Genomic DNA, 23,318 nt, shown 5'->3' with positions numbered 1-23,318 from the left:
TTTAACTGTAGGTCTTGTCTTATATATAGCCTCGCTGGTGAGAAAGAACGTAATTACAAATCATAGCAGTCAAACAATCAACAAAAGGCAATGAAAATTATTTCTAAATCTAAGAAATGTTACATTTAACCAATCCACTTAATTTGCTGTTTGATGCTACTGCTCGGAGAGTAAGTATACATTTTACAAATAGTTTCTTTGTCAATGGCCGAGAATCAGAATAAAGCGTTGAAAGAATGCTATATCATATTATGGAGCTAAATTAATGAAAAAAAAAAAAAAAAAACGTGCTTCTGATTCTGATTACATTTTATTTACTTCCTATTGTTTCTTTGTTTCTTATAATTTTTTCTACTCGGCCACACTGTTCCAGAGTCTCTAATCTAATCTTCCCTTTCTAGTAATTACATTGTAATTCACTAAGGATACCGTTAAGCCGATATTTCTAACTTTACCTAACTATTTGACTTCAACTTTATAGAAATTCCATTCCATCTTGACTCTATAGCAGTGTTCGTAGGTTTCCATAAGAAAATTTTCCTCAACCGACACAAAATTTTTCCCTTTTCTTATCAAATTTTCCCTAGTTTGTTGAGTGTCCAATGACAGAAGTTATGTTATGTTAGTTTAGCTATATTAAAGGAAGTGCCAATTACATTTGTTTTATTCATTTGCTTTTTGCTTCTTTTTTAAAACTTTTTCCTTCATTTTTTTTTTACTAGATACAAACTAGTACACCCGGGCAACAATGGTTGCAAATTACGTATGCTTCTTTGAATATATATATATATATATATATATATATATATATATATATATATATACACTATTGCTACTGTATTGGTTTATTTCTGAAGAACAAAGAAAAATTTAAGCATATATATTGGTCAATCAGTCAGTGAGAAAATTTCCTTAGATTTTCAAGTTTTATCCCCCCCCCCGCAAAAAATCATTTTTTTCTCTTTTTGCTAAATTTACCTATGAAATTTTCCTCAAGCTACGAACACTGATTTATAGTGACTCATTTTCGCAACACTTCGATGATGATAATATTATTCAACTAACGAATCACCTCCTGCTAAATACATTACTCTCATCGACGATATTATTAACATAGGTATTTTCAGAATGCAAAATCATAACAGCCAGAAAGTGTGGGGATAGGGGGAGACTCTTCCCACCGGAACGCTTTGACATACAGAGTTCACATATTTGAACATCCACAAGATTAATAACACCAGGAACCACTAGTTCACCAATTAACTACATATGAAATACATGTTAATTCCATATGAATTACTGTAATTAATTCGCAAACTTCTGACAATAGTGCCATTTTATTCGCCGCCCAGTAACTTATTAGTAGGGATTTTCTTCCTAAAATATTAAGCCAGAGGAATTTCCCCCAACCCCTCAAGATTTTACACGCTGGGTATTCTTCCAACACTTCAAAAATGTAGAATTTTCATGTATTGCGAACTTTCACTAATATCTTAGCTTTATGTAGTAGTTGTCATTTATCTTTAAAATCGTTATTATTAGGTTGGCCCAACAACTGAAAGTCTTGCCCTCCCCTTTTCTAGCTTTCTTTCCACCATACTTCTACAATGTATCCCACTGCAAATCCCAGGATGATACCTAACATACAAGTTCCAAGCCTATTCCTTCATTCCCTAATCCTTTCTTCCTTTCCTTTCCTTGGATAGTGTGATCGCCGAGTAGAGGTCTGCACGAACCGGAATTTTTAGCCCGGATCCGGCCCAGCCCGTGAATTTACAATGTGAGGCCCGACCCGAGTCCGAAATATATTTTAACATTTTGGCCCGAGCTCATGTGATAATCAAATGAGCCCGAATTACAGAAACTTAATAATTAACATAAAATTGTATTTTTATGTATAGCAATTAAAGGTTTAGGATAATTTTTCAGTTTTGCTTTAACAGTTCTCCAGAAAGAAGGGTGCAATATATATCGCTGTACACTCCAGAGTCATACTCCAATCCAACTATTATAGACTATCGTCGCATCTATTATTGAGGAAACTAAAATGTGAAACAAGAATACCGCCCGTTTTACCGTGTGGGTGTGAAAGGTGTGTTAGCTCGAAGCGACGAAAAATCTTTTTTGAAAATAAGAATAAATTGATGCCAAACGGAATATTAAATGGACAAAATTAACAATAGAATCATTCACAATAAATAAACCGTATATAATGTAAAATGTGGATACATCGTTGGCATATAGGGTTGCCATTCATCCCGGAAAATTCGGGATCGTCACGGAATCGAGATCTGGATCCCGGCGTCCCGAAAATAATTCTCGGGATGCTTAAATGGCCCGGATTTCAGCGAAGAAAGCAAGGGAATATTATAGTTTTTTTTCACAGGATTAGGTATATAATTTAAAAAAAAACTTGAATACATAAAACAAGAATCCTAGAAATACCAAGGGGGGGTCAATTTTGCCCGCGCCTCTTTTTTTGTTCAATTTGAATACCTTAAAATGTTCGTATAATATATCAGTCATTTCACGCATTTTTTGTATATATACACTACCAGTGCTGGAAATATTCTCGGTTTTGAAATTTGTTCAACAGTTTAACCATGAAGCAATAAATAAGGTCTGAAAATTACTTGAATCGAGCGCGGGCAAATTTGACCCCCCGTTGGTACTTCACGTAGCTGACGCGAGCATGGTCTTTCTAGGGTTAAGCTCACAATTTAACTATTTTGACATGAACAAAGCATTCGTTTCATTGGCCCAAGAACAAAATGTATTACTGCTCAATCTTATTGTTATCTTCAGTACCGTACTCTGTTACAACCTACAAATTGCTTCTGAAATATTTTAATCAATAACCTCTGACCATTCAAGAAGAAAAAATATATTGTTTTAATTAATAAAACTGAAAAGACAACAATCGGACATGTTGGAGTATTATGTAAAAATAGAAGTTAATGAGGTGGGGGAAAACGTATTTTTTTAAAATTATTTGCGGCAGATTTCTTTTTCCTTCTTTTTATGCAACAATGGTTACATGTTTCCGTTACACCTTCTGAGTTACCACCTGAATGAGTCCTGAATGAGCTAAAACAGACTCTGAAAGCCACGAAACATAACAGATTCTGAGATTTTTTTTTTAACCCGGGAACGGTCGGCAGGTGAGCGCAGCGCTCACCCTGGTTTGTTTCGTTTGAAAGCCACCCTAGTGGGGTCACAGACCCTAGGCGCCGTCTAGCTGTCTCTTGATGTGTCTTGTGTGTGGGAGTCAAGTGTCACCTTTTCATTCTCTTCAGTTGGAGTAGCACTGGTAGTGCTCTCAAACGGGTCGGGTCAGGCTACTCGGGTCGGGTCAATAGGGTCAGCTCGGGTCGGGTCACTCGGGTCAGTTCACTTTGGTCAACTGAGTTTAGGTTGAGCTTAAACTCGGCTGGAGTCGAAAGCTGCTGTTTTTCACTAGCTGCCTAATTAAAAATAGCAATTTTCAATTGATTTTATAGAAACCATAAATCTATTTTGAACACTTGCAGCGAGTGTTTTTAGGGTAAATGCTTATTTTTGTACTTGTGTGTACTTTAATTTTTAAATGTGGAAGATTGATTTTACCAATCGACTGTAATATTAATATCTACGCCAATTTGGAGTCTGGATTTAGAACAAAACTAGAAGTTGTTTAAGCAAGGCCAAAAGAAAGATTGGATATGAACGACCAAGCCCAAGCCGGGCCGCGGTGGCTCAGTGGTAGAGAATTCATCTCTGGTGCATGGTGTCCATGGTTCGATACCAGCTTGTGCTAAGTGGCCTTTGTGGTGGAGAAATGCCGTGTAGTGTGTTTTCTCGGGGTTCTCCTGTTTCCTCCCACTTTCTTCATTCCACCATTTCATTGATTTCTCATGGTCACCATCTCCTTTAGCCTCGGTGCAGAATCGAGGAGCCTTAAACTGAATATTTCATTTTATTTCACCAAGCCCAAGAACATCGATACAAGAACAAGATAAAGATTGGATATGCAAGACGAAGTGCATAGTAATCTTGCTCTTGGCCTTGTTTTGAAGATCACCAAATAGCGTTGAGCATATTTTCTTGCTTTCCGTATAGTATGAAAGATCATAATCAAAATCACACTTGGTCTTCATTTGTACCGATGAGGTGAGCATTCTTGGCTCTTGTATAGCATGAAAGACCACCAAGACTACGAAATGCAGGACCAAGACTTAACTGTGCAAGACAAAGAATAAGACGCAGTATTGATGACCAAGACCCAGGATGCGAATTGTTTGAATTTCATTTGTTGGGCTGAAAGTGATGAAATAAAATTAGTATTTTATAATTATCATACTGTATTTTTAAATTTTAAATTACAAAATTCATATTATGTATCTTTTTACTTGCAACTATATATACTGTAAAATACGTTTTAATTACCGAGAAAGAAAAATCAAAGTGGCGCGGGTCCCGGAATCATAAGAACCTACTTTGGAATGAAAGTTGAAGGGTTGAAAAAATCACAGGTGTTCTCCCGTTTCCTCAACCCTTATCATTGTAGTTAAACGATTTTATTTTGTCTCCGCCAAGAGACTCTTGCTACTGCCTTCCGAGCAGGTGAGAACACTGACGAAGAAATATTTCGCCACATAGAATTAAAGCAAGAAAAATAAATAAATTTCTCCCACATCGGACATTGGTATCAGTTATAAAAAGAAGCAACCAAACCTCAAAAGTGTCAAATATTCTCTAAGATGCATATACAAATCCCCCGCTTGATGTAGCTAGTGATTAACATGTAAGACTTCGGAACACGTGGTCCGGGTTTAATTCACAATGTGAGTGCATTTTTGCGTTCACCCAGTGTCGTGACCATAGTGCTCTCAAACGGGTCGGGTCAGCTCGGATCGGGTTACGGGTCGGGTTGTCGGGTCAGTCTACTCGGGTCGGGTTGTCGGGTGAATCGGGTCGGGTCATGGCTCGGTCTTCAACCTGACCCGACCCGACCCGTTGAGAGCACTAACACTGGCTTTATGCATGTCACTATATACATAATTTGTGAGCGCCACGCTCACCTGTCGCCCGACAGCATGAGTTATTTTTCCGAGATTATGGTCAACAACAAGGGGCAGATTCAACCGTGGCTTCGAAAAAAAAAATATAAAAAACAACTGTAGGATGTGCTACCTGCGAAGTGTCAATCTGTGAGAAACACTGTCAGTATCTGCTGGAAGTGTAATGGATGATACCAAAACAGTGATGAGCCATGGAGTAGAACAGTGTCTTATTGAAATACCTATGTATCGAGAGATATAGACTAAGTAGAATGTTTATACTAAGATATTTATATCTTATATTTCATTAGAATTTTAATCTTAAAATATGAATAGTAGGGTGTATCGAAAAAAAACTTTTTTTTTCGAAATCCGGTTACGGCTAGTGCGGATTTTTGGCCAGATGGCATCAATAAAACGTATAGAAAATCTCAACTCGATCAGACAACTCCTTCTGCTTCCGAGTAGAGCCCAAATATTAGAAAAATCAACAAAAGATTCACTTTTCAACTGATTTTCCAAAAAAATATTTTTTAAATATTTCCTATATTTTTCGGTCTTTTCAATTATTGAAATAGCATTGGAAAGGAGAAATAAATACATAAAACAAATTTATTACGGATATTTCTGTACACCATAAGCATAAAAACCTAGTTAATTATTTGTAAAAATGCACTGATTTTCTGGCGTATCGTACAATTAAATTTTAGTATAAAATTATTGAAGTCTCTTGAATAACGAAGAAAACACTTTAGTGCTAAATTCTAAGAGCAGTAATAGTATAAATAATTTGCTCCCAATGCCGTATGCATCTGCTTATCACACTAGATCACCTGCCGCCCACCTCTCCCCGAACGCCTCTTCTCTTGTACTTGCCCAGCTGAAAGGATCTGTCTTATCAGTCGCCAGTAGTCAACCAGCTGTGTCGAACGTGATTGTCGCTGCTTGAGTTATTTATTAGTGCTGTAGGAAATTTTAACTAAATAATTTGTTTTCGTGTGAAGTGCAGTATGTAGAAGTGAGAACAGTGTTTCAGTTGTGTTAAGTACTTTTTATTAAGAAGAGAGTAACAGATACGCTGACGTTATGGCATCGACAAGTTGTTACGGTCTGACGTTAGGAATAGCATTATTGGGACACCCAAGGAATTGGGTAGAACACAGCTACCAAACGTTGAAATGTATTGAGACAATACCTATGGGAGCGAGAAGAAAAAATGAAAATTTCGGGATCCCGGAAAGAGCCTTCAACAAAGGATTTATCTTCTATCAATGCTTTTTAAAAGACCGAAAAATATATGAAATATTTCAAAAATATATTTTTTGGAAAATCAGTTGAAAAGTGAATCTTTTGTTGATTTTTCTAATATTTGGGCTCTACTCGGCAGCAGAAGGAGTTGTCTGATCGAGTTGAGATTTTTAATACGTTTTATTGATGCCATTTGGCCAAATTTCGCACTAGCCGTAACCGGATTTCGAAAAAAAGTTTTTTTTTTTCGATACACCCTAATGAATAGCAAAACATATGAAGAACATATAATGAAAACCAGCTCTAATTTTGCAAATATTTTTTAAATGTTACCCTTGTGTGATAAAGGTAATAAAAATGAAATTTTATGTGATAAGAATAATCAACTAAGTAATCGTTTATAGCATAACAGAAATTGATTTCGTAAAAAAAAAAAAAAAAAAAAAAAAAAAAAAAAAAAAAAAAAAAAAACTTTGATAATAAAAATAGATAGAACTTAAAATAAGAAATGGTTTTATATAAACGCATTATAAATTTATTTGTGATAATAATAATAATAATAATAATAATAATAAACCACAAAATGTCAACATATAGAAATGTGTTCAAAACAAATTTCACATAAAGTCATAAACAGCTATACAAATGATTGCCGCACTCACCTGTCGACCGCTCGCGTCACAAATCAACACTCGACCGTTCCCGGGTTAAAGAAAAAAAAAAAACATTTTGCTTACCAGGTATGGTGACCAGATCACTCTTTTACCCGGACATGTCTTCTTTTTCACTCTGTAGAAAATAGCCAAATGCCCTCTTTTTTCGGGTTTCTTTATGAACCATAATATTCATACAAATTAACATATAAAAGAAATATATTTTAACCTGATTTTTCACAATAACAACAACATTCCGATCTTTTCTTATAAAATTACGTTTAAGAAATTTATTCTCCCTATTGACATGAAATTCCTACAAATTTCTAAGTGTGTTTATAGAACACAGCCATGTTTTTCATTTACTTCTTCCCCTTCCCTTGCCCCCAGCAATTTAACTTGTCGGTGTGTAGTGTCTTCAAAAGCTGCATGGATTGTTGTTTATTATGAGTTTGTCTTTTGATGTAATAGGCGTCATTTCTGGAAACCGTCCAGGGCGAATTTGTTTCCTTCTTCGATTTCGAATATAGTGATAATTTTTAATAGAGAACTGTCCGTGTTTTTTCAATGGGAGAAAGCTTGGGTTAGGTTATTTAAACGTCTTCGGTTAGGTTATATTAGATAAAGTTAGTTTTTTTTCTCATTGGTTATTAATCATAATGCTAGCTTTGAAAGAGTGTTTTCTCCTATTAATAATCAGTGGACAAAGGAAAGGAGTAGATTATCCATAAGAACAATTAAAAAAATGAAATGAAATATTTAAGTTTTACGTCCCACGCTTATACCGGCTAGGCTAAAGAAGACGGTGATGATGAAATAATGAATAAAATGGTGGATTGAAGAAAGTGGGAGGAAACGGAAGAATCCCGAGAAAACCCACGCACGCGGTGTTTGTCCACCACAAAGTTCACTTGGCTTGACCTGGGATCGAACCAGGGACCCCAAGGTGAACGCTCTACCACTGAGCCACCGCGGCCCCTAGGAACAATTAAAATATTGCATGTGTGCAGTATAATTTTAAGGAATATTCATGTGAATTTTATGATTTCGTTTTAAAAAATAAAGAAATGTTAATGGAGATAAGAGCATCAAAGAAATATGATACAACTGAAAATGAAAGCAAATCTAATTAAACACGAGTAATTTATAAGAAAATACATCATTGGTGAATCAGTGTAGCGTTTTATTACAGTAATATAGTATACCATATTTTCTACGCACTCTTACCGTTCAAACAACGATTTTTGTTCATAATGCCAGGTTTAAGAAATGAATAAAAATTTTTAAAAATATTTCTTAAAGTTCTCAGAATATCTATCTATATTATATACAAATTCTTAACCGTTTTACGGTATGATAGTATGTGATATTGCTTAATAGTCTCACAACCATCTCATCAACTTAAAACAATCATAGGCGACGCTCTAAGACCATAATAAAACTATTTTCAGTATAAGGTAAATATTACAGGTTTATCTATATTATTTCTGTCCACATTATTTTAGACAAACGTCCTCCTTTTTCAAGTCACTAATCTGGTCACCCTATTACCAGGAGTAGGAGGTAAATCATCTGCTTACGTTTGCTTAACTATGGAGGAGAAGGTCTCTACTAGAATGACTAAAAATGTGATTACGTAATACTTGAACAACAATATCTAATGGAAGAAAGTATATTAGTATATAACACTTCTTTCCATTTTAAGCATTTCAAAGATTCTCGTAATTTAGTTGCGTTCCGGATTTTCATTTTTGAAATATGGCAACCCGATTCACATAAGAAATACGCAAAAGCTGTATAGGACTTTAATTACGTAAAAGTTACGAAAGAAAGGCTTTGGGAAGTAGAAGAAAAAGGTGTCGACTTTTTGAATTCGAACAGGGCCAGATCCGATAATAAACTTTCGTTCCTACTGCGACGAACCTTTAAGCCATAGAATGACTTAGTTAACCTAACACTGAGGCATCTGTGTTCCATGAGTAACTTAAATTCCTAGGTTCACGGCTTGTCAATGCGTTCGCAACGAGTTTTTATGGGTCATGCGCACGCTGACCATGTATTTTAATGTGAATGACTAATCACAACGCACTGCAAACGCGAAAGCAATAAAAATGCGCAGAATACGTTTTCAAATGAAAAAAAAAAAAGACCTGGAAACCCTGACTGGCTCACTGTATGATTTATAACTCTGGTGAAAGTAAAATTACCGATTAGCCACCTAGGTCGCGTTTGCTGTGGGGAATAACGCATCGGAAACGCATCCTCATACAGCCATAGCCTTAGAGTAAAAATTAATAAAGTGTGAAGAAAGCTTACCTGAAGCAATGCGATGAAAAGGAAGAAGCAGTTGGAGTAGCGACGAAACTGTTCGAAGAGGAAGCTTGGGAAGAAGGTCAGGAAGTTGTACTTGGCTGTTGTGATATGATTGGTGCAGAATTTATGAGGTTGTGGGTTGTTAATAAAGATGATACGGTACTCCGTCTCATCTGGCATCTCAGTGACTCCTGATGTTCGGTCATCTTCATCTGCAAATGAAAACAGACAAAGATACAATTAGGATGTAAGGATTATAAATTTAAATATATAACATTAAAAAGAATACAAAATACACAGTCCGTCATAAAAGTATTTACTATAGCGAAGAAAATTCAACTCTATACTGTGTTTTAGTGTTAAAATTTATTATATATCACAAGGTTAATACATATTACAATGAAGCACAAATAGGATTCCTAAAAATAAATTCCTGGTACTTGTTCATATCCTCAAAACAGGCGAAGAAGAATCATATGAAATGAAATGTAATCTTTAATTTTTACATCCCACGCATATGCCGGCTAGCCTAAAGGAGACGGTGATGATCAGAAATAAATGAATTTGGGAATGAGGAAAGTGGGTGAAATTGGGAGAATCCCGAGAAAACCTACGCCCACTGTTCGTCCACCACAAAGCTTACTTGGCGCGAGCTCGGATCGAACCAAGGGCCCCATGCACCAGAGGTGAACACTTTGCAACTGAGCCACTGCGGCCCCGAAGAATAATTGTACTTTAAACATCGAAATATATAGATGATACAGACTGGCCGTTCTGTCAGAAATACCGTTCTGTTGGTAAAATAACAGCCAGTTGACAACCATAAGTACAATACAAGTTACAGTCATGTGAGTACCCACATACATATTACACATTGTAGTGATAATTTGATTCAACTTTGAAAATAATACGCAGATACCACTTATTACTAGTATTACGTATTAATCGTATTAACAGACTGTATAAATAAAATCACAAAACGTGTAAGAATTTTATTCTCTGTTCTGAACTTTCAAATCTATAATTCCAAGATTTGAAGCAGGGTTGTGAAAACTCAGCTTTTTAAACCCAGCCCAGTGGCTTTTATTGAGTAAAATTGGATTTTAATGGACGAAATTGGGTTTTATTAAATTTTGTACATATGTTTTAAGCCATATTCCTACTTAAAAGACCATTTAAGCATTCAAGTACCATTGTATACACAAAACTATGGAATTCCCTTGTTGCATAAAGGAAATCCGTGAATCTTATCCGCGTATCGTGGGGTATACTGTGCACCATTGTATTAGCTTATATTTCGATTTCTAGAAAGAAGGAAGTAGATAATTTTGTAGAGTAACAAAGAGATGGGTAATTCTACATAATGGTAACAAAGAGTTGGACCCTTATTACATTCAAGAATCAAATATCTGGGCCACCTGCCAGGCTGAAGGTTCCTTAAAGTTTCCCGCAAAACACGCCAGGAAAATATTGGGATAGTATAGTATCTCAAGGTCAGGAGGCTACTCCACCTATAAAATTTAAGTAGCACTACTCAAAAATAAATAAATAAAACTGAACTTATACGAGGAGTGTTCATTATATTCTAAGCCAAAAGTGGCGTATCAATCATGGAATGACAAAACATACTGAAATGATTGTATCACTTTTCTAGCATTAAAAAAATGTAGGAGCTGTCATTTATCGTTCGGTTTTAGTAAGTTGCAGAACGTTGATACCCAGAGATGTCAACGAAAGCTGCACGATAATTAAATGCTCCTTTGCAAAGAGATACTGTTTTCAAAGCTGCTACTCAACAGTGCAGACTCTAGCCTCTTTACCAGGAAGGATTATGCAATCGTATCACCGAGTTTCGTTAACCCACGATTGTTGCACCACTTTTAGTTTTAGAATTAATGAACGCTCCTCGTATAATTGATCATCCTGCAGAGTAATACAGTAAAATTTACATTTACTTGTAGACAAAGAAGAGATACAAACCTTAATCAATTTTACTGAAATAGGAGATTACGTTTTAAACTTTTCACATATATGTGGGCATATTAAGCGAGTGCCCAATTCAATGAAGTAGCCAGCTTAATGTGCTTTACTGAACAGTGAACCATTCTAAATAACGAAATAATAATAATACATGATATTAAATCTTAATTATTTATTTAACCACTTTCCAGATGCAGTTTGAAACTGATTTTCACTGCAATAATTAACTATATCAATAACGAATGAATAAGGGACCGGAAGTTAACGTGGTCTATATCTAAAGATAAGAATTTGCGTAGTTAAATTGTGGAAAATCGTGAAAAATGTTAGTATGGATAGCCGGTCGGGGGAATCAACCTCGGACCTCTTAATTAACCTATGCCACCATACTATACTGCAACATCAATGTATGGGTGCTCTTCCCAAAGTAAAATTCTAGTCCATTTACTCTAAGGTAGCTATGTGGGGCAAGTAAGCCAAGAAAGCAGGCGGGAGAGAAAATAGATTATTTTGCATGTGGTACAGAAAGATCTATGGCAAATTAAAAATTAAGACCTGCAGAGGGATAGGTTGAGATTTAAGGTTAGGGATATTGTATGGTATACAAGAACTATGTAATTTTGGCCTCATTACACAGATGGTCGGTCATTTATACACTTCAATTAATAATCTTCAGATTAAAAAAATAAATTGACATCCTATAACATCAAGAAGCCAGAACTTTCACAGAGGGTACAGCATAACTAACCAGACAAAATAGGCACTAGTCACTCTATGCTGAATGTAAAGTCAGAAGAAACCATTTAACTTAAGAATTTGAAAGTAATTCTACTGAGAACTGAACTTTGAAAGTCACCACACATCCGTGTTAAAGCCATTGAAGGCCGGAACCAGTTTAATGCTTCCCATTAAGCTACAAGCTCTTTTCAAGTGGAAGTGAGATGTTCTCAACTCCCACAGGAAGCTCCAATTGACGTCGCACGAGTTGCCTCAAGTGAAGATCCGCCGCTACATCTAAGAACATGTCACTCATCAGCATTAAGAAGCCCTCCATCATTTAACCATCACTGTGGCGCGGACGCTCAATTACCCACAGAATAAATCATACGAGTACAGAATGTAACAGAAGTTTCCAAGCTAAGACTAACACTATCAGATTATACGAATACGAAGAGAAGAGAATATTAACTTTTCTACATTTTACATAGGAATAGTGTAAAGGTTTAGAGAAGAAACAAATCGTAGTATCTAGGATGGATGGTTACCTTATCTCGTGCGTAATTGCTGTAAAATTATTCAAATATTAGCTATTCAAATAAATGATCAAATAATTTTTTCCATTATTCGAACATGCATTACTTGAACAATTATTATCCAAACAACTTTTTGAACAATTATTCGAATAATTATTTTTACACTATTGTTAGTTATATGGATAACAATTGAAACAATTGTTAGTTATTCTAATAATCATTCGAAAAATTCTTAATTTTTCGAATAATTATTTAAAGCACATTTGTATTCGATTTCAACTATTATTACTTATTCGAATAAGTTTTCAAATCATTCTTAGTTATTTGAAAATTTTTAAATCATTTTTAGTTATTCGAATAGTTTAAATAATTATTTAAATCATTCTTAGTTAAATTGCTTTTAGTTATTCGAATAATTTTTAAAATTCTTTTCAGTTATTCCAATATTTTTAATAATTCTTAGTTATTCGAATAATTATTTAAATCATTGATAGTCATTTGAATAATTATTTAAATCATTCTTAGTTATTCGTATAATTATTAAAATCATTCATAGTCATTCGAATAATTATTTAAATCATTCGTAGTTATTCGAAAAAATATTTAAATCATTATTAATGATTCGAATAATTATTTAAATCATTCTTAGTTATTCGAATAATTATTTAGATCATTTTAGTTATTTGAATGATTGTTTAAATTATTTTAGTTATTCGAACATTTTAAAATTATTCTTAGTTATTCGAACAATTATTTAAATCATTCTTAGTTATTCCAATAATTTTTAAATCATACTTAGTTATTCAAATACTTTTTAAAAATCATACTTAGTTATCCGGGTATTTTTAAAAATCATTATTAGTAATTCGAATACTTTTTAAAATCATTCTTAGTCAATCGAATTCTTTTTTTAAAAAAATCATTCTCAGTCATTCGAATAATTATTTAAACATTCTTAGTCATTCGAATAATTATTTAAATAATTCTTAGCTATTCTAATAACTATTTAAATCATTCATAGTTATTCGAATAATTATTTAAATAATTCTTAGCTATTAGAACAATTAAATTATTCTTAGTTATTCGAGTAATTACTTAAATCATTCTTAGTGATTAGAATAATTATTTAAATCATACTTAGTCATCCGAATATTTTTAAAAATCATTTTTAGTAATTCAAATAGTTACTTTTTTAAAAAACATTCTTAGTCATTCTAATAATTATTTAAACATTCTTAGACATTCGAATAATTATTTAAATTATTCTTACCTATTCCAATAATTATTTAAATCATTCTTAATTATTAGAATAATTATTTAATCATTCTTAGTTAGTAGAACAATTATTAAGATAATTCTTAGTTATTAGAATAATTATTTAAATCATTCTTAGTCATCAGAATAATTATTTAAATCATTATTAATTAGAATATTTAAATTGTTATTAGTTATTCGAATAATTATTAAAATTATTTTTAGTTACTCGAATAATTATTTAAATTATTCTCAGATAGTAGAATAATTATCTAAACAATTCTTTGTTATTTGAGTAACTTAAACAATTCTTAGTTATTCGAGTAATTGTTTAAATAATTCTTAGTTATTACAATAAGTATTTAAATCTGTCTTGTTACACGAATAAATATTTTCATCATTCTTAGTTATTAGAATAATTAAATTATTCTTAGTTAAATTATTCGAGTAATTATTTAAATAATTCTTAGTTATTCGAATAATTATTTAAATCATTCTTAGTTATTAGGATAATTATTTAAATAATTCTTAGTTATTAGAATAATTATTTAATTATTCTTAGTTATTAAAATATTTTTTAAAATCAGTCTTAGGAATTCGATAGTTTTTAAAAAATCATTTTTGGTCATTCGAACATTTTTAAAAAGCATTCTTAGTAATTCCAATAGCTTTTCTAAATCAGTCTTATTAATTCGAATAAGTATTTAAACTTTCTTAGTCATTCGAATAATTATCTAAATCATTCTTAGCGATTCCAATAATTATTTAAACCATTCTTAGCTATTCCAATAACTATTTAAATCATTCTTAGCTATTTCACTAATTATTTAAATCATTTTAGTTATTCGAATAATTATTTAAATCATTCTTAATTATTCGAATAATTATTTAAATCATTCCCAGTTAGTAGAATAATTATTTAAATCGTTCTTTGTTATTTGAGTAATTATTTAAATCATTCTCAGTTACTAGAATAACTAAATTATTCTTAGTTATTCTAGTAATTACTTTAATCATTTTTAATTAGAATAATTATTTAAATTATTCTTTGTTATTCGAGTTATTACTTAAATAATTCTTAGTTATTACAATAATTACTTAAATCAGTTTTGTTACTCGAATAATTATTTAATCATTTTCAGTTATTAGAATAATTAAATTGTTCTTAGTTATTCGAGTAACTATTTGAATCATTCTTAGTTATTAGAATAATTATTTAAATGGTTATTAGTTATTAGAATAATTGTTTAAATTATTCTTAGTTATTCGAATAATTATCTAAATCATTCTTAGTTATTCGAGTGATTATTTAAATCATTCTTAGTTATTATAATAATTAAATCAATAATAGTAAATTAATATTATAATAATTATTTAAATAATTCTTTGACATTCAAGTAATTATTTAAACTATTCTTAGTCATTCGAATAATTATTTAAGTCATTCTTAATTATTCGAATAATTATTTAAATCATTTTTAGTTATTCAAATAATTATCTAAATTATTCTTAGCTATTCGAGTAACTATTTAAATCAGTCTTAGTTATTAGAAATATTGAAATAATTCTTAGTAATTCGAATAATTATCTAAACCCATAATTTATAATGCACTGCGGGCCAGAGCAGAGAAAGAAACATAACTGATAGCAATTTATGTCCATTCTCCCACATCCTATTTGTTTCATGTGTCTAAAGCAGTGATTCTCAACCGGTGTGCCGCAAGATTAGGTGTGTATATGCCTCGGAACTTTTGAAGCAATGTGATAGTAAAGGTGGAAAGTAAACAGAAATAATATGATTGAATATAAGCAAATAAAAAGAAGAGCAAGAAAATATTCCGAAGGCCTAAAAGTATATATTTTCCAGAGTGGTTTAAGAATGATATCTATTAATGAGAGACGGTTGCCTTGTTACCAACACGTACATTAGTGTGCACGTAGAAGACTGTGCCGCGACCAAAAAAAGGTTGAGAATAATTTATCTAGGTCAATTACGGCCCGAGCTATAAACCTTTGAAAGTAACTGTAAAATCTGCATGTTTGTAATAATTAAAAAAAAAAAAAAAAAACTGCCTTACATTCAGGACGACGCTAGAAAGGGACAAGGGAACACACGCTCCCCAGATGTGTTATGTTGTAATGTGGGTCAAGTAATATGCAAACAAAAAAAAAAAAAAAAAAAGTGCCCTCCGAAAATCTCTCTGCCCCTCCGCCTGTCCCCTTAAGAAAATAAAGCTGGCGTCGTCACTGCTTACAAAGCTGAATGGGTTTGTTATTCAAACGTTTAAAGAAAAATATTTTCAAATTTGAAAGTCCAGGATTGATCCTGGTATGTTATAATAACCAGTTACACTCTTCTTCTTAGGCATAGTTTTATTTATTTATTTATTTATTTATTTACTGAAAGAAGAACAAATAATAGATTTTAAAATTTTATTCGAGAATCTATTTGGTAATCACTCATCTAAACCATTTTAGTTGCTGAAAAAATTATCTGCTACTCGGATAATTATCTAAATTAGTATTAATTACCTGAATAATCATTCACACAATAGACATTTTCATTATGACCAAAAGTTGTAAATGTAATGATACCATCGTGTAGAACTAATCTTCAATATAACCCACACCAAAACTTTCAGAAAAATATTTGTTAGCTACGGTAATACAACGCTTCAAACAAATGCAAAAATGCGCTGCTTGCGTCACGGCAACAGAAACAAGCTTATTGGCGTAACGTCAAATATTGACATCCCTCTCTGAACTGTATTAAAAGCTTCAGGGAATCTTTCATATTACAGTTTCTTACTATATAAACTACAAATAAATTTAGTGGAATAGTGAAAGGAAAAGTGACAAAATAAGTAAAATACTTACTGAATATAAGAATGACATATTAATAAGACCTATTCTCCTAGTTTAAAATACACTAAAGGTGATCTGTAATGTTTTATTATTACAAATTTTTTAGACAAATATCGACAGAATTATTTAATTATACAAGGTGTCCACAAAATCCTGGAACCGTTAGAATGAAACATAGCTTGTAAACCATGGCTGATAAAGAGATGCGGTTTTCTGCAACATGCTCTACAACTCTCCAAGTTTCTGTAGACAGGTAGCGTAATGGACTTGCCACGGAGTGAACGACCAGGTATGGCTCAAGAAAGAAGTGATCGACAACGTGTAAGCGGCATTTCAGGGCAGCCCTCAGAAATCGGTCCGTCGTGCTTCACGAGAATTGCATGTGCTGATATCAATAATCCTTAAAGTCCTTCACAAACGATTATAGCCGCATCCCTACAAAGTGCAAATCACGCAAGCCAACTGACCTTCCTCAACGGGTTGACTTGGGTGCTTGAATAACGTCTCGTCGACCTGAGGGCAACTAATGTGGCGCGAATGAAAGTGTTTTAACTGTTAATAAAACTTGGGGTTGTAGAACACGTTGCAAAAAACCGCATGTCCTTATCTGCTATAGTTTACGAGCTGTGTTACATTATAATGGTTCTAGGACTTTGTGGACACACTATTATTAGACAAAATAGCTAACTACTACACCAATTCAAATTAAAAATAAATGAATGAAAATTTGGCTTCTAGTGCTTGGGAAGTTCATGTTCTATTGGCGCCTGTACTTTTCTCAAATCTTCTTGCAACACCAAAGGAATCAAGAGAATCGCTGTGGCTCAGTGGTAAAGCGTTCGCCTCTGGTGTGCGGGATCGTTGGTTCAATACCAGCTCGTGCCAAATGGGTTTTGTGGTAGGCAAATACCATGTGGATGAGTTTTCTCGGGGTTCTCTCGCTTCCTCACACCTTCTTCCTTCTACCATTTCGTTCATTGTCATTATCATCGTCTTCGTTAGGCTTAGAGCACAAACGTGGGACGTTAGATTTTAAAATAGAATCAAATTAGAGATCTCATTCTCTTAGATTTAAAGACACTAACGAATCTAAAAACCTTATTTAAGGCCATAGATTATTCAGATATGAAGAAAAATTCATTACAGTTGTAGAGTTCTGAGTACTTGTATTCTTCATAACCCACTTCAACTTCTACGTAATAAAAGAATTTAATAAGTTATCAAACAACATCTTCTACACAGTTAACAGCTTGTTGAATAACCATATAAGAGACTTGGCAACATAGCATTGATTAGAACGCGACAAAACTAACCAATCGAAGATCATTAATCATTCCAATTGAATTCACCGATTCACGACATGCATATAGATTATAGAACAATAAGCGCTGTCCATTAAAAAAAACAACATAACTCACAATAACAAAATCATAGCTGCATAATACGCATGCGATTTACACACACACACACACACACATACATATTATATATATATATACCATAAGAAATAAAATACTCTTAATATACATACGAATATCTTCTAAAACGAGGATAATTGATTCTAAGAACGTTCATGATATGCAAAGCATCATCGCTCAACATCTATTTAGGATGGGTTTTAACTAAATTCGTTCATTGCAAAGGAGTCAACCAGTTCATTTTTTTAAAGGTCTATATACAGGGTGTGATTGAAAAGTACCGGAACTTTTCCCGCCGCGCGGCTCCCTGGCGTTCGAAAAATGTGAGGGGTGGGGGGAAATGTGCGCGGGACCTTCCTCTTTCAAGCGGAACTTGGCCCAGTACGCTGCGAGCAGCGGTTGAGAAAGCATCGCTGTCCGCGCGAATGTCGTTTTGGTCGTCAGTCACGTTTTTTGAGCGCCGAAAATGGAGCGCCAAAGACGTTCACCGAGGGGTCGTACTCGTAGCACCATGTTTCATCACCACTGATTACACTGTCTAATCACTCTTCGTCGGCTTCCACACAATCCAGCACTTCACGACTTATTTTCACTCGCAGTTCTTTTTGCTCCTCGGTCAACACCTTGGGGACCAATTTGGCGCACACCTTCCGCATGTTCAATTCTTCAGTCACAATTTTTTGCACTGCATAGTATGTCAAATTAAGTTCTTCGTTGATCTCCCGGAGGGTTGTCCGACGGTCCAGGTTCAGGTATTCGCGAACTCGGTCGACGTTTTCATCGGTTTTCGACGTCGACGGTCTCCCAGAGCGTGGTTCGTCATCGGCGTCCTCCCGGCCTTCCCTGAAGGCCTTGTGCCACTCAAAGATCCGAGTACGGGACATCACATCTTCCCCAAAGGCTTCCTTGAGCAGGTCCTGGGTCTCGGTAAACGTCTTTTTTAGTTTGACACAACACTTGATGGCGTAGCGTTGGTCAATCTTTGACTCCATTTTCGGCGCTCAAAAAACGTGACCGACGACCAAAACGACGTTCGCGAGGACAGCGATGCTTTCTCAACCGCTGCTCGCAGCTCACTGGGCCAAGTTCCGCTTGAAAGAGGAAGGTCCCGCGCATATTTCCCCCCACCCCTCACATTTTTCGAAACGCCAGGGAGCCGCGCGGCGGGAAAAGTTCCGGTACTTTTCAATCACACCCTGTATTTATATTTATAAACTCAATAATACAGAAAATCCTTTTAAACCTATAAAATGTGTAAGAAAAACTAAATATCTACTTCGTCAATTATTACTAACTAGTCTGCCTTCTGGCAGGTCATGGGGCTAATGAGGTTCTTTTTATTTATTTATTTAGGTTTGGGCCTGGAAATGTTTCCTAAACGTTTTTCGATCTTCAGCTTCCTCGTTTAACTCTCAATATTTTCTTCCATTCTTAAATCATCGATCAGTTGTGTTCTTCCTATTCCTCGCTTTCCTTCCATCTTCCCTTCTATAGCGCTATGAAGAACATAATTTCTTTGCAAGATGTGTCCAATCGAATTGGCCATCCTACAAAGGGTGCTGGCTAAATGCGTCTTCTTCTCTCCTATCCGTTTTAAAACATCTTCATTTGTTGCTATCTCTGTCCATTTTATCTTCTCCATCTTCCTCAACACCACATTTAGAATATCTCTGAATATTTCTTTCGTAATGTCCAAGTCTCTGAACTATACAGTCCAATACTTCACATATAGCACTTACTCAACTTCTTTAGTCCAATATAAGGTCTGCTAGTTAAGGTTATTTTTAACGTCCAAGTAGTTTGTGTCTAACACGATAGATGGCGCCGAGTGATCTTTTGTTGTTGAATGCTTCTTTAGCTAATACTTGACCTGATCTCTTTGGTGGAGTACGCATCTCTCGTCTAAATACTTTCCCGATACTTGAAGTTATCGACCTCTTCAAGTTCTCTTTGTTCTACTCTGACTTGTAAGGACGCGTTTCCACGGGATATTCTCACAACTTTCGATTTTTCGATGTTAATTTCCATTTCATACAGTTTTCCGGTGTTAACTATTTTGTCAATCATCATATGTAGTCCTCCTTTAGTTCTAGCTATAATAATCAACTGCATACTTGTTTCTTTAATTATAAATGAAGAATTAAATCTTTCAGTTTTACGTCCCACGCATACGCTCTCTAAGCTACAGGAGACGCATGATTAATGGAAGTAAACGATTATGAAAGAAATTGATGGAATGAGAATGTGGAAGGAAACGGAAGAACTGCGAGAAAACCCACAGAGATTATGTTGTCCTCCACAAACTCACGTGGTCTGAGACAGAACCAGAAAGCCCCTGCACGAAATGTAAGCGCTCTACGCCTCTATCACTGAGCCACCGTGACCTCATTCTTTAATTGTAGTTAATATTATCGTTTCATAAGCCAATACACAAATTGACTTCTACTGAAATTCCATCTATACATGCATACGTGCTATCACTTTTATTATTGTGGGATCACGTTAATGGGTCTTTTAAGATTGTAATGTTAGTACGCCCGTTACTCCAGATGATAAATCTTGAACGCAAGCGAATCTCTGAGATTTTATATATATATATATATATATATATATATATATATATAGGATGGTAAAAAACTGTTTGAACAAACTTCGGGAGCTGATTCCTGACACCGAAACTAGCACAAAACTCCTCTAGAACTTTGGTCAGTGAGGGATAGTTTCGGCGATATAAGGTGTCGGAAATGTGGGAAAATGAACTTCAGAGGGTTGTAATTCAAAAACAACGCAACGTAAAGAGTGCTGTAACATAGGGATTACTTGCCAGGTTATAGGGAATCCCAACGTTCCTTTGGAGAATCCTTCGCACACATCTTGCGGAGGTGTGAAACATACATTTTTCACTTGAATAGATATGACTTCGACACGGGCGGATCCAGGACGGACTTCTGGGAGGCGGGGGGGCGTTGGGTTGTAATACTGCTACTTAGAGCTACCTTTAAGAGCTCCAAACTCTGGAATGGGTTTTATTTATATATAAAATAAAAAAGTTTCTTCTTCTGGGGGAGCGATTGCCCCGGTCGCCCCTCCTGGATCCGCTCCTGGACTTTGAGTGTCATGTTCTAAACCTCACTCTCTACGTTGCGTTGTTGTTGAATTACAGCCCTCTGAAGTTCATTTTCCCCACACTTTCGGTACCTTATATCGCCGAAATTATTCTCTCTCTGACCAAAGTTCCAGAAGACATTTTCGTTGGTTTCGGTGTCGGGAATCCCGAAGTTTGTTCAAATAGTTTCTTATCACCCTATATTACTTGAATGAAAGGGACGGGACAGTAGGGGTCTATGTGTCAGTCAGAGAGCTGTTAAGGTGCATTGTAGTGGTGTTACTCGGAACAACATGATCCGGACACAACATTTGGATAGCTTTACACGGGAAAAAATCAAGAAACTAAAAGGAAGACATTTGACGAGTGTCACCCAGGAGTTTGGTATTTCTCACAACACTGGCTCACGTGCACAGGGAGCATTAAGAACCACACGCAATGTTGTGCAAAATCTAGGTGGTGCTTAACCAGAGACAAATATTGACAACGCTACATTTGTGCAACAAATAAAGAGAGACCAACATCAAACAGCGAGTGAAATAATAAAAACACACTGAACAGGACTGCAATGCGTCTAATATCATGATTTACAGTGGAACGTCGACTATATGGGATGGTCTCTCTGCTCGATGGCCATTGCATTATGTTCCGTTGACACTTGTACATCCGTGGTCTCATTTGTTGGTCCAAAAACATCAGAACTGAAGCGAGTAGTACAGGGGTCGCATTTTCTTCTCCGATGAGGGTAGATTCGGACTGAGTTGTACTTTTGAAAGTACATTCATCTGGCGAAGGAACATTATCGATCATGATCACTTTGGTGATCCAGGTGTTCTTGTGTGGGGAGACATACTGTTGCATGGACGTCCCGCTCTCAAAATTTTTGAACTCGGTATACTCACCGATCAACGTTATAGTGACATTGTACTCCTTTCAATATGCGTCCTTTCAGAGGTGCAGTCGGCTGCGACTTCATCATTATAGATGATAATGCTCGACTGCATTCTATAGCGCCAAAGGAGGCGCTTTTGGAACGGGAGGACGTTTGGCGAATGGACTGGCCTACCTGGCCCCCCGAGTTGATTCCCTTCGAGCACGTGTAGGATACTATACGAAAAAGTCTTGGAGCACGTCCAGATGCATCAAGGACCATCCAGTACTTGTCAACGGCGCTGGGGGTGGAACTGAATTCTGTACCACAACAACTAACCTTGTGAATAGCATAGGAGTGTGTTACATGCATGGCTGTCCATGGCGATCACGCACCCTTCTAAGGACCATTTCACTCCTTCTGTAATATCAAGAGAGCCATCATGAATCGCAGTGACTTCAGTGTAAGTTATTGAGTCTGTCTAAAAGTGCCGTTTTCGCTCTTCTAATCACGTATTTTTTTTTTTTTTCTCCTGTATCATACTACAGCACTACTTCCTATGTATAGTTCAAGTTTCACTGATCTATGCCACTTGTGAGTAACGCAGCATGAGAAACTTACTTTCGTCCTTAAGTTTTGCAGACTAGTCTATTGTTCATTCGAAATATATGTAATAATAAAAACAGAGTGAGAGTGAAACCATAAGCTATATATAAATCGTAAGCTTAAATACTGTTTTAACGAACTTTCTGACAGCCTACATGTCAAATTACATTGAGTCATTAACGATCAACAAAATAGTGAAAATTGAAGTTAATGATAGTCGCCCCATATTTACTCGTAGATACTCATCCAGCATAGTCTCGTGAAAATGAAGAAAAAGTATTCCAAGTTATCCAGCACTGAATTCATACTCGGGATTTCTTGATTAGGGATGGGCATGAGTCAAGCTAAAACTCGACTCGAGTTCCGTGCCGAGTCACTGTTTTGAGGTCGAGTTTTGAGTCGAGTAGAGTTTGATAAACGGCTCGCTCGTTTAGCTCGTTTTAACTCGTTTTGAAATCATAGCCTGATTAGACTGGAAAGCGAAAGCTATGAGAAATGTAAGCAGTATGTGGAATATTTTTAGTGTTGCTCACGAGATGGGACACTGCTCGCATCTCGTCTCATCTCGATTAACCAGACGACAATGGATTTTTATAACGAGACAGCCTCAAATGTCATGAGCACCAACATAAGTGTATAGGCCCTACTCTAGTTCTTACCACCAAGGCTGAGACCTGCATGGTAGAAGTTTTGAGCCCAAGCAGAAGCCTAG

At 35.1% G+C, this 23,318-nt stretch overlaps 1 protein-coding gene across 11 annotated transcripts in view; it reads right to left on the bottom strand.

Moving 5' to 3' along the window:
- The window catches only part of ATP8A (ATPase phospholipid transporting 8A1), a 777,495-nt gene that overhangs the window by 201,242 nt on the left and 552,935 nt on the right, over positions 1–23,318 (bottom strand). For all 11 annotated transcript variants that reach the window (XM_081752482.1, XM_081752481.1, XM_081752477.1 and 8 more), the window contains one exon: positions 9,257–9,465. In XM_081752482.1, the coding sequence (XP_081608608.1) occupies positions 9,257–9,465 (209 nt within the window). The remainder of the gene's footprint in view (positions 1–9,256; positions 9,466–23,318) is intronic.

The sequence above is a fragment of the Thermobia domestica genome, chromosome 3 (assembly GCF_964235325.1).
Source record: "Thermobia domestica chromosome 3, izTheDome1.hap1.1, whole genome shotgun sequence".
In the NCBI taxonomy this organism is placed as follows: domain Eukaryota; kingdom Metazoa; phylum Arthropoda; class Insecta; order Zygentoma; family Lepismatidae; genus Thermobia; species Thermobia domestica.
The sequence above is the reverse complement of the archived record's forward strand: the minus strand, read 5'-3'. Positions and strand labels throughout refer to the sequence as shown.